Source organism: Mya arenaria, chromosome 5 (genome assembly GCF_026914265.1).
Source record: "Mya arenaria isolate MELC-2E11 chromosome 5, ASM2691426v1".
NCBI lineage: Eukaryota > Metazoa > Mollusca > Bivalvia > Myida > Myidae > Mya > Mya arenaria.
This window is the reverse complement of record NC_069126.1, coordinates 29,356,822-29,377,149: the sequence shown is the minus strand read 5'-3', so window position 1 is coordinate 29,377,149 and position 20,328 is coordinate 29,356,822. Positions and strand designations below refer to the sequence as shown.

Here is a 20,328-nt window from a genome sequence, read left to right as displayed (position 1 = left end):
CTAAATGCAAAAGTCGCACACATCTCCAATTTTCTTATCACTCCGACGCGACTGAATTCCTTTTGTCAAACGTCAAACTGCCGTTTATAAACATCGCGAAACTTTATTAACATCGCGAAACACTATTTGTAAACTCTCTATGCTGCACGTTCATGTCCAAGTTGAAGTTGGACTTGCGAATCGATGATTGTTTGTGTAGGCTATCACACACAAAGCCCAAATTTAGGAATGACGTCACCATTACGTCATATGTACTTCCGTTGTGTGGAAAATTCTCAATAAAAAAATGTTCTTATGATTGATAGACATGTTTTTACATGCTTAATACACTATAAATCAAAAATATCAATATTCCTGAAACTTTTATACCTTAAGTATCTATTCTTGCTTGATTTATCATTTAGAGTAGAGATTAAAGCATAAACCGCTGCCCTATAGTTGAAAGGTCATTTTGGAAGAACTGTCATGGCGGACGGTGCAATTTTTAGAGTTTGTTTTTCAAGTGGAGTGATTTTTCTTAGGAATAACTTGACCCCCCTTTTTTATTACCTTAAAAGGTAATTTAAAGCTTGTACTTTAAGAATATATGTGGTTATCATAGCCTGCATTCGCTCGAAATGCCTTTAAATGTTGTCTAAAAATATAATTTTACATTGAATTATATAGGGAATAACAATGGTGGTGTGTAACCTTTACACATAATCTTGTAAATGTCAGCACCGTTTCAATGATTAATTGTGATAAATAAAAAATGCTCGTGAATACTAAAGTTTTTGTTACGTAGCACTTATACGATCGGACACTTTTCTACATATACCTAGATGACAAACATTACAACAAGAAGTTGGACTTACACATGAACTATATACAGGGATGTCGTCGTGCTCCCATGTGCAACATTTGCTATGAAAATAGCTATCATGGTAAAAGCTCACAAGTAAGCCAAATAAAACAGTTAGCTTTTAGAACATTGAAACTTATCAATTGGAAACCCCCTTTTCTGTAGCAATTTGTATTTGGATCGATATCAAATACTGACGTTGGTATTTCAACTTCATTCGGCAATTTATGTGTCGGTTCGGCAAATCCTATTTAAAATGTCTCTTTAGAGTTTCTCAGACGAAATTCAGGGAGTATAATATTAACATTCGTTTTACACTTCATTGTCACTCATTTTGGTTTAAATGCTTAATACGTGATAAAACATCGTTTGATAAAAATGCAGAAAATGGAAATTGGTAAACGCGACAAAAACTGCTTTCTGCCACAAAATTATAAAGCTATGCCGATCCAGGCGTTAAGTATTAGCACTAGGAAATTGATGTCAGAGAAACTGAATGGAAATGGCGTCCTGGTTGAGGTCGACACTTGTGAAGAAGGCGTGCAAAGGCAACTGAATAATTTTATCGGCGTCGCTGAAATAGTCGCTGGTTGGAAAGAATGTCATATAAATACCCTTTCAGAGGTAAGAAAGTTGTTAGTACTTAAACATCGCCAGACGATGGAAAAAATAATGAGTGCATACACATCTACGGAAATAGTTCATAATTACATGTACTTTTACATTACTGTCACAAAATCCTAAACAAAGAAAAATACTTAATCAGTTCGAATTTACATGTCTTTTTTGTAAATGATTTCACAATAACATAAGAAGAATGCTTTGATTTCGGATACTTCGCACATTTTTTTAACAATAATAGTAGTTTTGCGCTTGGGGTTCTATTTTACAAACGTTGAACATGGAGAATCTTTCCAGGGCGATGAGTTCAGTTCATTCTTAAACAGTTGGGAAAGTGGTGAAGCTACACTCGGAAACCTGTGTGAAGGTTTATTTCGACTCGGTAGAAAGGATGTAATGTCAATATGCCAGGCAAATATTGGTAAATTGTAAAACGTATATATGTACATTGATATTATACTTTGCATAAATGATTCCCTTCTTTGTATATATAAAGCCAATCGGCCCGTGTATCACTGTATTTTGAGTAGCATCCTGTTTTATGACGTCAGCGGTCCATATAATATTTTGGCCGGTCCGAACCTCGCCAAAAATATATCGCCAGTAATATAAACCGCGTATGTCATACAACTGGTTAGTGTCGCTTGATATTTGCTCAACGGCGAAAATTTGTCGCAGGTAAACATCATTAGCTTCCTTAAATAAAAGTATTTAAAGCGCTTTAATGCCATAGGGCATTATAAGGACCGGCCAGTCAGCCCCCCAAGATGAATTCCATATACACTTTCGTTGGCCGACTGTCCGGTCCGTATATGTCATATGACCTTCAGTGGTATGTAATAACATTTTTGGGTATTACCCGTTTCGTTCCAATCAATATTAAACTTGAAAAACTTAAATAGTAGACTTCAAACTGATAAATTTCATGTAAAACATTTCTAAATTGTATTTCCGTATTGTAATATACAGTTATTCAATATTCTACATCAACGATGTTTAAAATGCACACAGGCTACATTTTAAGATATTTTGCATTAATCTGTGCCTTTACTTCTGAAAATTAAGCTTTCTTTTTGATATATGAAAGGCGGTTTGTAACATGAGAAATCGAAACCGATTCATGCTAATGGAGCGATTGCAAAATGCTTCTTGTACATGTACGTGTGGTCTATTCTTTGTGGGATACCTCATCAAAGTGTGTGTACTTTAAGAGGGCGTAGTCGATATACAAAACACATGTACAATTTGTGATCTACGTGACACATGTGTGAGTAGGCTTATTCAAGGTGAAGACAACTACAAAGTAACAAGACAAGTCGGGTGTAGTGGTGCCTGTCGAAGGAAATATTTTACAAAAGTCTTTTAAAGGGGTAAAAATAGGTTTATGCTAAAGAAAATATTGGCGATGGAGTTTCATATTTGACTTATTTGACTATATATCATCAAAAAAATGCTTATTATTTGTTAACAAATAGCCATATCCAGGCGCTCTTTGACAGAGGAATTTGTTGCCACGTAATAAGTAATTAAACAAAAGCATTTATAAAGGCTAGTGTCTATTGCACTGTACACACAACATATGTTGTTGTTGTTTTTGTCATTAAAATTAAATGAGTTAAACAAATCAATGGGTTATTTTAAAAAAAAACTATGCATCACCCTATATTTTGCCAACTGCAACATTAACCTGTGTGGGTACATGTAGCTACAAGTACAATAAGTGTTCCGCAGCCTCTCGAAACATGCCGATAGAGGAATACTGTGCTTATTGTGTAAGAATTGAACATTTTTTTATTTATCATAAATTTTGGCATAATGAATTAAGCTTATTTTCACTTATACCCTCGGCAGTTGATGATTGCAAGCGACACATGGATGATATACAGATCAGTGAAGGTGAGAACAACTTAAAAAGCTTCCAAACTTAATTTTCTGTTTAACATGAAATAGTTAGATTTAGCACGATTGTAAAAACAGCAGCGAGCTGATTATTATCACAGTCAGAGGTCCCCCTTACAGAAATTACCCCTTGTGTAAATTGACACCATGACCCTTTCGTTAGGAAGCGGAAACCTTTAACGCAAAACCACTCTCATCACTCAGCTTTCGGAAGCTTTACGTTTATTTTTCGACTCGAAGCGATTGGTATCCATGGGCTTTGACCCAAGAGATAGTTTCGGGCTTGTAGAGCATAGTGCACATGCAGAATGAAACCCTGGTCATTCTTACTCTGGGTCATTTACATGATGCAGTGTATGATATTGTCACACTGGACCCCTGTTTAACGCACCTCCCGAAAGACGATTAGTAATGAAACAGGGAGTTGACTTGCGATCCCTGGGTTGACAGTCAAGTTTGACTACAACAGTTGACTTGCTAGAAACTAATTATATACCAATATATTTTCGGCATCTATGCTGGATCAACGATTATTGCAGTATCATCTGATTAATATCAGATGGACATGGAAAAAGTTCAAATTAACTATAGTATCGTATTTTTCAGTGGAAAGTTCAAATAACCCGATCGATTGGCTGACTGTGGACGACGGTAACAATTTTAAAAGGTTCTTAATTTAAGTTGCAGGTTTGATATATCGATACAATATATTTAAGCTTTTTTCACTATTTATCTTTGGAAAATTGTTTAAACCGTCAGATTCTAAAAATGATGTAGTTTTGTCATTCTTTGGAAAAATTTGGAGTACGCTTAAATCGATCGTTATATTTGTAACATCGTTATTGAATTATACCATCACTCCTTATTTTGTATTTTAATGAGTGTAGATGAATAAATTCCCAGGATTAAACAGTTTCAATGTGCTTTTGTTTTAGTGAAATCAAGCAAACCGACATTCTACCATGCATACATCAGCTATGATTCAGACAACGAACGAGATACATCGTTTGTACATGAAGAAGTTATTCCTCGGTTGGAAGGGGAATTTAGACTTAAATCATTTGTGCCCGGCGATTTGCCGGGTTCTTCTGTGTTATCAACCACTACGAAAATAATGCAGAAAAGGTAAGTCTGCTTTGTTCTACGGATTTTGGCAGAAAACAAACTTGACCATATCATTTAAGAAAGCAAAACCTTATTTCTTATATGGTTGATATTAAAAAGGATTCTCTTAAACACTTTCTGTTTTCAACTTTAAGCTTTGCAAGTGTATATTGAAGGAGATACCTAACGGAATATATATATATATACATATATATATATATAAACATATGTATATGTTTCAGTCTTTAAATTTTAACACAGACAAGGTTGTTGCGTTCCTTTGTGCAACAAGGCTTCACAAACAATGTTGTTTGAAAATGTTTTTCGAAGTGGTAGCTTAAAAAATATTTTCTGGAAACTATTTTCGGTGAATCCGTATTACGAATATTCAATTGTGTGTGGATTAAGCTTGAGTTTATCAAATAGATCAGTTTTAGATTTGGAAATTTTTCATTCTAAAATTTCATAAACACTTAATAATTAATATCCATTATGCACTTGTGATATCCTGTCGTGCTTATTAAGTCCAAATATAGACCAGGGGCCATATTCAATAAAAACAACTTACTATAGATCAATCTTAGATTTAAGAGTAGAATCTGAGCTTTTTGACTGGACTGTAAAATAAATTTACCAATCGACTGAATGGAATCACTGAGGCATGTCTAAGGATAAGGATAATAACTATACTAATACCACCCCAGGATAGAGGACTAATAAGCTGTAACCTGGGGAATATAAGGACAAAGTAAAACAAATTAATAATTATGTTATATTTATAGCTGGGCATAAGAGGAAACTGATCCCTTTGATAATTGAAAATGTGAAGTTACCACGATTTTTGAAAACACTAGCTCCATGTGACCTGTCAAATCTGAAATCTGCACGATCAACGGAGTCGCTTTGGAAAAGGTTATATTGTTCAATTATCACACCCAACAGCGCGAAACAACTAAACAAACCACATGGGCGATTTCAGTCTCTTTTGAAGAGTCATCATGACATTTACACATAGAACAATATGATAAATGGTCGCAGAAAACATGCAAGCTGCGATAAAATCAGTTCATTTCATGTTTGATAGGTGTATTAATGCTGCACTCCCACAAATCGGCAGCTTTGACCTTTTTATTCATTTTTATCTTTTGTGAATGCAACTTTAAGAGGGGTTTTTACATCAAGGTACTTGCAAAACCAAAGTAAAATCACACGAATATGATTAAGCGAAAACCCTTCTTGTTGTCGTCATCCCCATCTTTTACGGCATGGATTTGCAATTGTGATACCCAAATAATAGGCCCTATTCGATAGACAACTTAGATTGAACTTAATTTAAGATTAGAAACTAGGTGTTTTGATTGGCTTTTATATTTAGCTGACCAATAGGCTGAATGGAATCATTGAGGCAAGTCTAAGGATAAGGATCAATAATGAATACTGGCCCTGTTGACACAAATTTAACAGCGTCATTCCGAAATGACGCAGCTATCGTAAAACGTTCTTAAAAATACAATGTATAGTCCTTTTATATCCTTTTTTATGAATATAATTACACTGTCCTGCTGTTGGTTTTGTATTATTATTATTAGATCGCAATAAATTTAACCTCGAGAGCACCAAAAGTAAACTTTAAATAGCTTTTGGTGGCCACTCGGTGAAACATTTTGCGATCTTACACTTAACTAACACATATCGTTTTATGAATGTATCATCGACTGTGTTGAAATACATATGAACATTTAGTTATCTCATTCATTCTAAATGCTGTCTTGAATCCTGGTTGAGTGCTCAATTTGAATATGTACTTTATTTCGATGCGGATTGAAATAATTGTATGCAAGTGGAATATCATCAATCACAAAATATTTCTTAATACTAATAAGAGCGTTAGTTTTTGTTTGCATATACTGGTATCCTTTAGTTTATGCATTATTCATATGACTTCATTTCTAGCTTTAATGATATTTCCCTGAATATTTCGACAAGATACTGCCTACTTTAAGTGAAGATCGCATTCGGACCTTTCGGCATTAAATGTTATCGTTTTCTTTTTTGATTATACCAAATAAAGATCATTGTTTTTTGTTGTTTTTTTTGTTGCTGCTGCTTTTGCCAAAATAGTTTTTTGCCATTTTTGTGCATTGATAATCAATCCGTTTACTATTAGGCAGAACTTGATTTCTCCAACCCGAACCTCGATATTCGGCCATTTGACACAGGGGAGATAAGTTTGCATACGCAATGATTTCCCTTGACGCACAAGAAAAACCTATCACCACCAAAGAGAGATAGCTGGATTTCACTTTTTATAAGATTGTTTTATCTGGCTGCAGTGTATTGCTATCGTATTATTTGGTTTAAATATTGAAGATGAATTAAAGTTTCATATGTAAATTAACAAATGCGTCAATATTTTGCACGCCATTTATTAACATCATGATATGCGTGACGACAATGCTTAATGCAAAAGGAATTGACAATGAAGTATAGAATTTGATGTTTACCCACGGATAAAGATAGACCGACGGGATTTAGGGACTACTTTTTGCTAACCCTTGCCACAAATTATGTCGGGAATAATTTATAAAGAAAACCTTGCACCTTTAAAATTTGGCGCACCTGATTTGTACACAATGCCATGAATCTGCACGATCTGTAATGCCTTAACGTCAAATGTGAACGGCGTGACGTCACACAACGTAGATGCCTCCGATGCCTCCGATTCAGGACAACGATCGACGGAATCAGAGACGTCAAAAGTCTTGGATACACTCTTTTCAACTGCTGAGTTGTCCATGATATTTACTACACTTCTTAGAACGTTGAAAAAAGTTCGGCTGGGGGTCCGGCGACAATCTAGAGACCTCGGAATGGTAAACATCAGACGCTAGCAACTGATTAATAGACGAAGCAGACCAAAAATGCACTGGAAAACTCAGACGTTAGACACCGGTTATCTAGTCAGTCCTGCTTGTGCTGACAGGAACTGGAACACACCGGTGTTCCCGGATATCACGATCCTTCATGTAGCAAATAGCACACACATGTTTTAACCGTTCGTAAATCCGACCCAATACGAGCTGCGTGAGTTGAAGATTTCTTGCACTCACCCTTCTGATACAAGGAGCAGAACCACGATCGCTTTCCTGACGATCCAAGCGACGTACCACACTGACCGGAAGCGCGCGTCGCGTGAGCAACAGGTCACCGGTCAACTAGCAAATTCAGGCTTTCAATATCTGCAAAACTATCCTGCCATGTACGATTGCCTCTTTCATTGTCCAGCAATATTTCTTGATGAATGTTTAAAATGCACTTCCATTGATACACATGTGCAAAACACATCATAGATCGTAAATGTGTAATCCTACGGTCCATTTCATCCAAAGAAATTCTCGAGCCTTCATGAAATGGATTAAAATTGAACAATATCCCGCAATATTTACACCTCAACTTCCATTCCTTAAATGAACTGCCTTTCGGCAATTGCGTTCATCAATCGATGAACGCAGCATCTTCGGATATGTTCGGATCGCAATTCATTGCATAACAATATACATGAAAGCTATTGATCTTGTTATTGGTTATATTGTATCTGCAGGTCCCGTAAAATATAGATCAACATTTTTAAAAGTGTTACTTTATTATATTTTAAATATATTGGTACCAAAAGTGTTTCAATTTTACGTTATAAAGTGATTTTAAGTGGTTGATCTTTTCCCGCGTTATTGTGACGTCATTTGAAAAAAATGTTTCCGGTTATTGTCGGGTCGTTCTATTTACAGAATGGGTAAGCACGGATTACTGAAAGGTTTTCTTAAATGAAATGAAGTATTTTTTAACAATTCTTGAACGAAATAATGATCTATTGGTGTAAATATAAGGAATGAATTGCGGGGTTGATGTCATTATCGGGGATATGAACGCAATTGGGTTGGTCAAAGTACGCGTGGAGTCCTTCGGACTCCACACACATTGACCAACCCAATTACGTTCATATCCCGATAATGACATCAACCCCGCAATTCATTCCTTAAATAAATTGAGTCATGGCTAAGTCATTGTACTAAATCTCGGACTGTTTACATAACTGGCTAGGGACAAATGCGTGTGGCCACAATTGGGGTCGTTTAACTTGTATAGAAGTACATTTTGAAGATTTTCCTGATTTAATTTTCTTTGGTTTGACATTACCTTCCACGATGTTCAATACTTCAAGCGGCATTTTTGAATCCACCTTGCGGTTGAGCGATTCTGAAGCACGCAGCAGCTGAATATTCTCTGCAACCCTATGTCCAAACATGGGTCGGGATGGGGAGATGGGGTCATGCGTATCTGAAACTTCCAACGCTGAAAGTTGACCTTTTAGTTCTTCAATGTCACGCCTTAATCGCCGGGCATCAGAAGATTTACGGCGCTCCTCAACCAAACGTTGGAGGGTAGCCCTTACTTTCTTCAGAGTTTCAATGTCCTGCGGAATAGGCTTCTGTCTGGGGCTCAACAATTCCAAGTCCCTTTTTAAAACATCCTCCTCACGTTCCCACTCCGATATTTGTTCGTACAGCGACAATGGCCTCTTCGAACGCGAAGTTTTGGGCCGAGCTCCCGAATCCGCCATAAAAAAAATATTAGACGACCGTCCCCGCGACTTAAATTCTAAAAATGAATGTGAGCGCCAAATACAGGTAAATCAAGTGTAGAATTACCGCAATGGAATGAAAGGTATTAGTGGTACAAGAGTTAACTCCCTTATAATTATGATTTTTAAAGCAAAAATTGCATATTCATCGTGCATACACTGCATCTCTTTTGTTTCCTTTCTAAGAGTATATTCACCGAAAGAACAATTCCAAAGGACATATCCCCCACTCCCATTTAATGTTTGTCGACATATACAAATATAATGAAATAACATTTCCAACGGATATTCCCCCTCATTTAAATCATGACGAAAGAGAACGGGTTGTGACAAAACGCGCCCTATAGGCCCTAGCGCTGGCGACGTAACTTTCAAGGGTCTACCCAATCAACCTTTGACGGTACGTGCTAGGCCTACCATGTAGACAATGGGTAAACGGGAATCATTTGTAGTTCAACGTAAATTTATCCTATTAATAAGCATTGCACCTCAGCCGAGATCCGATGCAATTCCTTTCTTAAGTAATTTGAGTTTAAACATATTTTATTTTAACGTTACAACATCGCATTTCGGAATGAATTATATTAATTTCCAATTAGATCCATGAATAGTTATCACTCAAGCTACAAGTAATACGTAATGAGTTATTACCACGGTATTTAAACATTTGTAGGGTTTGTATGGTATAAACGCTCGACTAATTAGACGTTTGATTGGTCATTATGGTACGAAATACTAGCTACATACAAACAATGCTTGTAGTTTGAAATTATTCCGTTTGGAACACCTCGGCTATTTTCCATCGTAAACAACCTCGGATGGACTGTTTACAATGTCAGAAATCTATATATTTAACTAAATTGCAAGTAGATCGCGTAGTAATTTCAATTTAACTTTACTCTTTGTGAATCATAATTGTTTGTACATTAATATACTTCAATGGCAATCGATTTAGACTTAGTAATATACAGTACACGTTAAAACACTAAAATCAAGTTGTACTAGTATATATTTTTTCGACCTACTGCTACTAATGTACCGGCATACATTCGAGTTTGTTTTCGGTGGAAATCACCGAGGTGTTCCGAATGGAAAATATGCATTATAATAATACGTAGAAGTGAACGGTCTCGAATACTGCACAATAAGTCGCAAGTTGAATACATTCTCACTCGGAAGAACAACATAATAAGCCACATCAAGTATATATTTATTGGCTACACATTAAATGACACATAACAGAATGGAATACAACTAGACTTGTATAACATCAAAAACAAACCGAAAAGTATTAAAAGTCACAATACGGTTTCACAATGTCGGTACATTCCTGACCCTCAACACTGGATCTACGCGGAGCACGGGGTCATGTATGTTTTATATAATCCAGGATATAAAAGGTGTGCTTATTCATTACATCTAGTTAATACACAATGTGTATATCACTAAATACAATAACGTAAATCGTCATTTACGATTATAAACCCTAAAATATATCGCTTTTAAACATTCAAATGAAAAAAATGGATTGTATTCAATGGTACGAGTACGTCAGCAAATCATATCTCATCCATTTCCATTTGATCGGCACTGAACTGCAATTCTTCGCTTGCACTTCCACTCGATAGGAAGGAAAATTCATCAGGATCCCGACGGCGAAAGTTGTTGCGATAATTGATTCGTACAGGAGCACTTCGATCGGTCGATGAAACCACGTGACTGTTGCTGTAATAGCTTGAAGAGGACGTTTGTTCAACAGGCTCATTTTGTGTTTTTGCCTTTGCCTTTTTCGACTTTTTATTTCTTCCCAACAGTGAGCTAAAAAGGCTCTGCTTACTTTTGATACTTTCACTGTTCTCCGAGGCTTCGTGTTGGGAATCAGAGGAAGACATTGTTGCTGAATCAACACTTTGAGTATAGGACTGGTTGTCACTACATGACATTTGGTCTTCTGACCGTAGGAAATGGCTAAGATGCACCGGTGATATATATGGCTGACCTCTGTTGTAAAGAACCCGTGGTTCATGGATCGGCAATGTTGTACTTTCTATGACATTGCTGCTATCACCGCATGCAGCATCATTGTTATTTGAAGCGTCATCAAGGCGTTTGCATGATGGAAACGTGATTTCCTTTAGATTTATTTCTCCGTACGGATTGTTTGGGTCCTCTGGCTCAAAAAAAGTCTGCTTTCCCAACGGTGCAATAACAGCGGTGTAAAGTCGATCCCAGACCCAGTCCAAAATGTCGGCTTTGGTAAAGTCACATACAGCCAAGAACTTTAGAATTCTCGGAACAGTTGTCCCCTTTTCTCTGATGACGGGTATAAGCTTCTTACTTCTTGCTCCTATAAGACCAAACAAATGTTTTAATTGTGTTCCTATGTACTTTTACATGTAAAGCACACGTAAGTCCAGCTATGTAACACAACAATACAGATAACATATTTGATAGAACTCGTTATAGGCTTATGCTCCGGAGTATATTTGTGGTTCCAAAGATAAAAATACACAATTGTTTAAAAGAATTGTATTTTTATATAAGAACAATATAATCAGATTAATATAAGAAGTTTACCTGGAGAAAGGGCAAACGCAAATTTGACTTGGAAGTCGCACATTTGGCTCTTCATAAAAGGCTTGGACATTATGATTATGACACGTTTGCATCTGAAAAACGAAAATACTTTTAACTTTGGATGAATATCAAACGAGTTTTCTCTCTTAAATGGCGATTTATCATAACAGTTTCCTTATCATTTAGATTGCGGTTATAATCTGTACATATTTCGTGGGTATTAGTAACACCCTTGTGTCAGTTATACAGTCGATGTTAAGTATTAGTGACCTGATAATTAAATACTAGGTCGTAACAACATTTCTAAAAGTCGTTTGTTATAAATCTGTTTCCACACCTTTCTTCAATTAGATAGGCAGTAACCGTATGTTGAGCCGACCCCGGTAGATCATTCCGGCCTGGTACAAACAATTTCAAGCCTCTTCGCTCTTCAAGCTCTTTAATAATCATCCTAACAAAATCTCGATCCTCCTTATCTTCGTCTGTGTAGCAAACGAACGCATCATAGTAAGTCTTCCTTTGGTAAATAACTGAAATGAGAGCTGAACCATTAACACATAGTCCAAAAGCTATATGATTTTTAAATGTTATTTGTTTGAGATGTTGGGTAAGTTGTGACAAGAATATCCACCCATGAAAAATTAAAATCACCGTCATATAAATAAACTTTTCATTTTCATTTCAATAAGTAAGCATAAAAACGATGTTCGATGTTAAAAAAATCGATAAAAATAAAAATGCGTAAAATTCCTTGCAACCTTTAAAGATGCACTATTACTCCAAAATAAGATTTAAGACATTTTATACAATTGTTTTAATATACCAAAAAGGATGAAGAAATGTCAAAAACATTGATGCTTATGAAGGATACCAAGTTTAATTTAAAAGAAATATCCTGAATACACGATATTGCTACCCTATAAGACTATAGTAGATCGCAGTAAATCTTTAAGCATTCACCAACCAATAATGATTTTCAGTTTTTAGCTATTAAATACATGTTTGTAATTTTGTTTGAAGTAAATAATAGTATCCATAAATGCATTATTTAGTAAGTAGTTGAGTGTGTATCACTTAAAATTTATGTTTGTTTTACATGTGTATGTATTGATTTTGAGTAAGAGTGTCACATTAAAGGCCAAACAATATTGTGATATACTGTATATTTTTACCTTTTTTTTCTATTCATAAAACCTTTACAAACGATACAAAATTAATGTAGGGTCCAGACATTTAACCGGTTCAATCCAACATTGACAAACGATGCCTTCAAGAGACATTACAAGTGAACTTATTATTTCACTTGATCTTAGAGTAAGCACCAAAAGGTTGGCGGCAAATGATAACATTTTAAGAAATGTCGCTTATTTGATAGCCCTACACTTAAAAATTAAAACAAAAACAAATAATTTAATGAATTCCATTCACAGTTTAATTACACGCTAAAGCCAAATATATCAGTGTGTGTTTATAATGCCATTAGATACACATGTGTGTCGTAAAAGTATTACCGTCTTCATCAGTGCTGTATTTTGTTTCATCAACTCTCATTTCAGAGTTTGAAACTGAAAAAAGAAAACACAAAAGATATCTATACAAATACATATATATGGATTGTATGGAGTATCAGGAATATTCCGTTTTAATAGGACGCACTTGAGAAATACCATTAAGGGATATGGCATGCGTTATCCAACGAAAATCGACAATCATCAGCAACACCTTTACAATAAGTGGATCAAAATTCATATGAAAGTTAAATTCATTTATTGTATGCTTTCCGGTGGTTTAAAAAGATTTAACAGTGAAATAAAATTGATATTTTCTGGAAAAAAATCATTTGATAATTTTCGTGTTTTTTTTTAAATTTTAACCCACTCTCGGTTTCGATTCTAAGGTCAGCGCGCAAAGAAAGGGCTGGGACACAATTTTAACGACGTCATTTCCGAAATTACGTTTAATACCTGCGCATACAAACTGGCTTTTTTTCTAAAAAGTGTAATTAAATGATTTTAGTTCCAATCTTTAGGCATACAATATAAATAAAAAGAATGTTTGTTTCAATGTATGATAGCAATGTATTTCACCAAATGTGAATATTTCAATCGTGGTTATGCTACTCGTGAAATACAAATTTTGAAGCTCAATCGATGAAATATATTACGATCTTACTCTGAAACAAACAATTAACCTCTATCTAGTCATTTTGCCGTCCCGTCTGCATAATTATTCAGTATTCATCAAACCACCGGAGGGCGGCGGGAGTATGGGGGACATTAGATGCATGGTCCGGGTCGGTGACACTGCCAGCTAGTGAATAAACTGGGGGTGGGGGAGGATAATAGGTGCTCGAGATAACCTCAACCCCAAAACATGATACCTGTTGGGTCCTGAATCCTTTGCATGTCAAAGTTTACTGCTGCTCTCTCTATTTCTGCCTGTTCCAAGTATACCTCGCAGTCTCTAACTATGAAATAAAGAAAAGGATATCCTTTACGTTTAGTACTATAGAAGCATGATCTCAAGTTTAAATTGTACCTTTTCCTTAAATTCGTCATTTTCTTTAACTGTTTTATTTTACTGGTGGAACGTGAAATGCTTACTGTAGATTATGTAATTAAAATATGGACACTTAAGTTTTTAAAAATGAAAGCTCCATTTTAAAGTTTAAGTTTTTTGAAGAAATATAACAATTATAAATTTTACCTTTAAGTTAAAATATGTTTAAAAAATAAGATGCTTATAATACGGACCCAGGGCTTTAATATTCGTAATCTATAATCAAGAAAACTTATGCGTTTACTATCTTTAAACAATGTGTTTTCTTGTGAATCTTCCATAACATGTTGTTGATTACCTTACATAAGTGTAGTTTACAAATCAAAACAAATGTGGACTATTCCGTATTAAAACCCGGTTTAGGAACATGCTAATAACAAAACAAAGCTAAGAATGTGTATCACAACAACTTCTTACAAATAGTTCGGCGGCACGCATCTACCACATCATATCTTTCAAGACTGATCAGGAAGTTCCACAAGTTGCCAACAGTAGCAGCTTGATCGTTCCATGTGTCAAGAAATTTCATTGTCGGGCTGTCGCTTCTCTGGAAAATTACATGGAGTTGAGAGTGTCTTTTGAATACATTAGGCAATATGCTCATTGGAACACAAGCGGTGTAACATACATGTATATGTGATATTTCATAGTCAATGGTCATCCCAATATCAAGTAATATAAATAGTATTTTTAGAAGTTAAAAGTTAATACAACAAAACAATACTACACATCAAATAAAACGCGATGAGTGTGAAACTATTTATCCATAATAATTATAATATGTTTTTCTCCTTTCAAAACATAAACATCGCCGGATGCTCGCTCCACCCGTTTTTAGTCAATACCATTAAACTGTGTCACGCTTGATACTCGAATGATATTATGTAACATTGATTTATTTCTGTATTTTGTTCATTTAAATGTTCACATTTTGATTGACTGATACAATAAAAATGTTTATGTTCATTGTATGTATTTTTGTATGTAAGGACCGGAACGCATTATTAAAAAATAGTATAAATGAAAAATGTATTTCTTATATTTTTTGTCTGGTAAACAGCCATGCATAATATAATATATACGTAGAGGGTACTTTATGCATTTTGAAATTTATTCGCATAATTATAAATTTTTCTTTAAAATGCCTGACTGTAGAGAAAAAATGTAATAGTTATACATATTAATATCTTGTAATGAGTATAAATATTACATATTTTTTCTTTACTTGATTTTTTTATTATATATAAATATTTATTTAAACACATATGTAATATTTATCAAATAACTGAAGGGCCATGTTCAAGTGTCCTAGCTATGTGACGATCATCTTTGAGCTCATCACTTATAATTCATTGCAGGAGCTTGCCTGAGATTTGTGGCCTGTTTGATAGCATTCGTAATAAATCACGCGTATATTATTCAAACAGGAAGTTTTGTACTATTTTTCGTCCGTATTTGACACTTTGCCAAGATATCTTTTAAGATAGCAAATGTTTAACAAGGAAGATATTTGACAGTGATGATATGATTGAATTTAGAAGATTTTCAAAATGAGCTATATTGTGAAATGAATTTAAAGGTGCAGAATATAGGTTCAAACAAAAAAACTATTTTAAAATGCACTACCATTATCAACTTATTTGACTTAATTGATGAAAACAAAAACAAAATAATATGATTAAACAAAATAATATGATTTAATTACAGATAAAAAATATTAGCCCTCTAATGAACGTTTTTGTAATTAATCTCTACGTGGCCACACATTTCCTAGTCAAAAAGCGCCAAAATATAGCTAATATTTTGTTATCTGTTCCTAAATTATACGCATTTTGTTTTGTTTAATTCAATAAAGTCAAATATGTTAAACGAGATAATATTAATGCATTAAAAAAAAAAAATGCATCAACCTATTCTATAGTGTGTGCCTTTAAAATGAGTTATATTTTTAAAATACTTTAATGGATGTATGCATAAATGATTGTTTATGTGAATGAATGATTCCAAGTGATTTTAGTCATATATACGACCAAACAACGCATTAAGACTTTCGGATGAACAAATCCGAATTATTTAACTAGCGATTAGCATCGTTTTAACAACTATTTTATAAAATCGATAATTTGGAAAAGGCCCTAAAAGTCGTTTCATAAGTGCAGGGTTTTGTCTTGTGCTAATTTCGTGCCCTGTGGCACGAATAAGCACCACATATTTCACGTGCACGCATGTACGTCTATATTCCAGAAAACGCTTACCTGAAGCCCTCTGATAGTTTGATATGTGAGTCCAGCCAACTCAGCGAGTCCATTACAATCGTTTACAACATCCTGTTCGTCCCTAGTTCCTTCGTTCACAACAATCAGCGTCCCCTCAAGATCTAGAAATCCTGCGAGCTTCTTTCGAGCGGTCATTCTTAGTGCTCGAATTGGCAAAAGGCGGTAATCAACCGGAAGTCCTAAGTCAAGCTCACTGTCTTGAATATCCATCTTAATGTGTGTGTTTTTCTTTATTCTACTACTAAATCGCACTACTATTCGTTATCGTTTTATATCATTCTTTCACATACCACAAGGCTTTATGTTTTATCCTTTCTCCTTGATAAAGAATGTATTGCTGCTAACAATTTCCATCAGATCGTATGCCTACCCTTCGAAAACATATTATTTTGTTTGTATTTGTGCTACATTTCTTTTTGTCCTACTCTGAAAAAGCTTATTAACACAAGTTTATCCTATTTTTAAACTACGTCTCAGTGTAAAATATAGTCAGGTACGAAACGCAATAGTGGATCTAAAATTAACAAGTGGTTTCAAAAGATACGTTACATAAAATTCTAATTCAGATTCAGATACGGACGCGTTGAAGTGTTTCAATAACTTCCGCATCTTTACTTCCTTATCGACATGGCAAAGTTTATCAGCAAATGTTTACTTCCATCTTAACAGAGAATATTGGCTCATACCTGACCCCAATTTCTCGAGAGTTCTTAAGCATAACAGTATTAAAGGCCTAGTTTAAGGAATGTTTGGCATAAAAATCCCCTGTTGTGAATCTCCTGCTAATTGGACTGGTGTCGCAGTAGGATCCAATTTCCTGTGTATTCGTTAATTGGCTCAGGGCCATTTAGGGTCCATTTTTTATAATAAAACATCAAAAACTGCACAGCAGGATAGTTTAATTTAAACATATTTTTTTTACAACGATTGTGAAACAAGTTATTACAACATTATAATAATCACTCTCGTTGGCACGATTTTACGCGAGAGTGTGGTCTTGTGTTGTGGGGGATACTCAGATTGGAGATCTGATAAGACAATTAGGCAATACAATTAAAATCAATTAACAGAGGTTGTGTACAAAAATACGGGTTTTTTTGTTTGTTTTTTTTTTTGGGGGGGGGGGTCACTTACAGAAGACTTAAACTAGGCCTTCAAGTGCCTTATCTCATTTAGCAAAATTTCTTGCTTGAACGCGATTACTTGATTAAACATATAAGTGCATATATATAAATATTTATATAACATCATTATTTTGAGAAGGTGAAAACACATTATGACATAGTAGAAGACAAAGACTATAAATAGAACATCATATTTACAATGTGGCCTTTTGTGGACAAAAGCATGTATGTCAATAATAAATTATTTAAAAATACGCGTTATGACATCACAATTAACCCAAAGTTAAATGAATAGGATATACACATGTATATATACAGTTTTTCCTGTTTATATAAATGTAACAAAAGTAAGTACAATTGATTTCATACACTCACCGACAGACACTCGATCATTTACAAGTAAAAGTGTTCAAATAATGTACCATTAATATAATTCAACGTACTCAATGTGATTCATAATTTAAAAATGTGTAAAATAAGACTGACATTTAAAGGTTGTTAACCCCTTTACAGTCCTTATATCAATAGGAACTTCCATACTTTCATACTGTGATAAGAAAAGGAATCTTTAAAATAATTAGTTCGCTGTATTTTTTAAACATGGACCAAGGTATCAAACCGATCGAAGTAAATAGTGTTCATTATTTGAAAAATAAGTAGCAGGACATAACAGCAAGAGCTGTCAATGAGACAGCGCGCTCAACAATTTCACGGCTTTAATCCAGAATTTCTAGCCATCATTTGTAGTACATTTAAGATGCAACTAGCTGACTTGATTACTCAAGTGGGTTGGATTGTTTCGGAGCTCTTGTATAAAGTTTCAATGAAATGCATCAAGTAGTTGCGAATATATTGACGTATGCACACTTACATGTTTCAAGTTTTTATTTTCAAACAACTCAGTTCATATAACGTGACAGCATGAGCATGTGAACAAGAATTACATAATACAACGAGGCTGTTGTAAAAAGAAAACATAAATATACGAAGGTACAAAGCAAATAAAACGGGAGAGACATATGTTATACAATGCTTTATATACATGCACATCCTTAAACATAATTTTTAAGTCGAGAAATGAAGAACCATAGCATGTATTTTATGCCAAACATTGTGATTTTACTTGGTTATTTCACAATGTTAAATAGATGAAAACTTTTGCACTAAATCCAAGTGCAATACATCAAAACGTTGATGAGAGACTGATCTCAAAACCTAAAACCAGAATTTTGAAGCTTAATAATAAAAGCCCATGATATTCTTTATATTCCAGATAATTAATTAGCTAACTCGAATCAATAGGAAAGTTGGGTAGTTTGGAGACTTTGCATAACTTTTCAAAGCAATACCTCAAGTAAGTGCCGAAACATATACACGCAATATACATGCAAACCCTTAAGGAGCATTTCTAAGTCGAAAAATAAAGGGCTATAATTTCCGTCATGAACAAAATAGAGTAATGTTAAAGTGACACTCTTATTTAAAAACAATACATACACTTGTATAACAAACATAATCTTTGAGTGATATACCTTTAACTATTTACTGTATAATGCATTTATGGAAAATGTCAATTACTAGTAACGAGATTTTAACCGTGTATTTAATGGCTGAAAACCCACAAATATTAAAATGATTGGTGAATTGAACAAAATTTGCAGTGATCTAAACCTTCCTTTGGAATTAAGCACGGTATCCTTCGTAAGAACCATTGTTTTCGATACTCATTCATCCTTTTCGGTAAATTGAAACAATTATATTAATTGTGGTCAATCTTATTTGGGAGTAAGAGTGCATCGTTAATCATTAAGTAGGTTGGATAGTTGGGGGCACTTGTCTAAAGTTTTATTGCATTATAATTATATGAAATATTTCCTGGTATATATATTGTCTTAAAAGTGTTTACATGAAAACCTTTAAAGATGCACTCTTACTCTCAAATATGATGAATCACACTTAATACAATTGTTTTGATAAACCAGAAAGGATGAATAAATATCGTAAACAACGGTTGCTATGAAGAATACAGAGTTTAATTTGAAAGAAAGATGCAGATAACACGGTGTTTCTACCGTATGAGACGAAAGTAGATCACAGAAAATATTTTAGGACTCACCAATCATTAAGTATTTTTGCATTTTCAGCTATTAAATACGCGATGTTTGTTACACATGTGTATGAATTTCTAAGTCATATAATAAAGGACCATTATTTGGATTATATATATGCAAGAAACAGTTATCTTACACGCGCGACCATGGAAGATAATTATAATTTTACTTTCATTAAGTAGGTTGGATGGTTGAAAACAGTTGTGTTAAGTTTCCTTACAATACATCAAGCAGTTGCTTAGATACTGATATGTGTGTGCCCATATTTTGATAAATATTCAAGATAAAGTTGTCACTTGACTAATAAAGTAGGTTAAATGGTTGGGAACAATTGTCAAGGTCCAATGCAAAACAGGGAGTGTTAGCTGATTCTTACAAGCAAGCCCTTAACCCATGTATGACACCGACGCCAGGGTGAGTATTATAGCTCTCCGACTTTGAATAGACGAGCTAAAAAGAAGTTTTTTTCATGATTATCTTTAAAAGAACTTCATGCAAAAGTCCCAAAACTCTCCAGAATATAATCTACATTTTCAGCCAATGAAAATGCTCATCGGCCTGTAGTAAGTACTGCGCT

The 20,328-nt window shown here is 34.4% G+C and overlaps 2 protein-coding genes across 2 annotated transcripts; one reads left to right on the top strand and one right to left on the bottom strand.

The window, feature by feature from the left end:
* Positions 1-1,164: 1,164 nt before the first annotated feature.
* On the top strand, positions 1,165-3,471 carry LOC128236032 (uncharacterized). The gene is made up of 3 exons (XM_052950834.1): positions 1,165-1,465; positions 1,760-1,883; positions 3,314-3,471. Exons 1-3 carry the CDS (start codon positions 1,220-1,222, stop codon positions 3,388-3,390), a joined length of 447 nt encoding a protein of 148 aa, XP_052806794.1. The 5' UTR covers positions 1,165-1,219; the 3' UTR covers positions 3,391-3,471.
* Positions 3,472-10,302: 6,831 nt separating this feature from the next.
* LOC128235274 (myeloid differentiation primary response protein MyD88-like) lies at positions 10,303-17,111 on the bottom strand. The gene is made up of 7 exons (XM_052950083.1): positions 16,496-17,111; positions 14,658-14,787; positions 14,062-14,148; positions 13,193-13,246; positions 12,019-12,211; positions 11,682-11,773; positions 10,303-11,451 (listed from the first exon to the last, which is right to left on the bottom strand). Exons 1-7 carry the CDS (start codon positions 16,724-16,726, stop codon positions 10,664-10,666), a joined length of 1,575 nt encoding a protein of 524 aa, XP_052806043.1. The 5' UTR covers positions 16,727-17,111; the 3' UTR covers positions 10,303-10,663.
* Between the last annotated feature and the right edge of the window lie 3,217 nt (positions 17,112-20,328).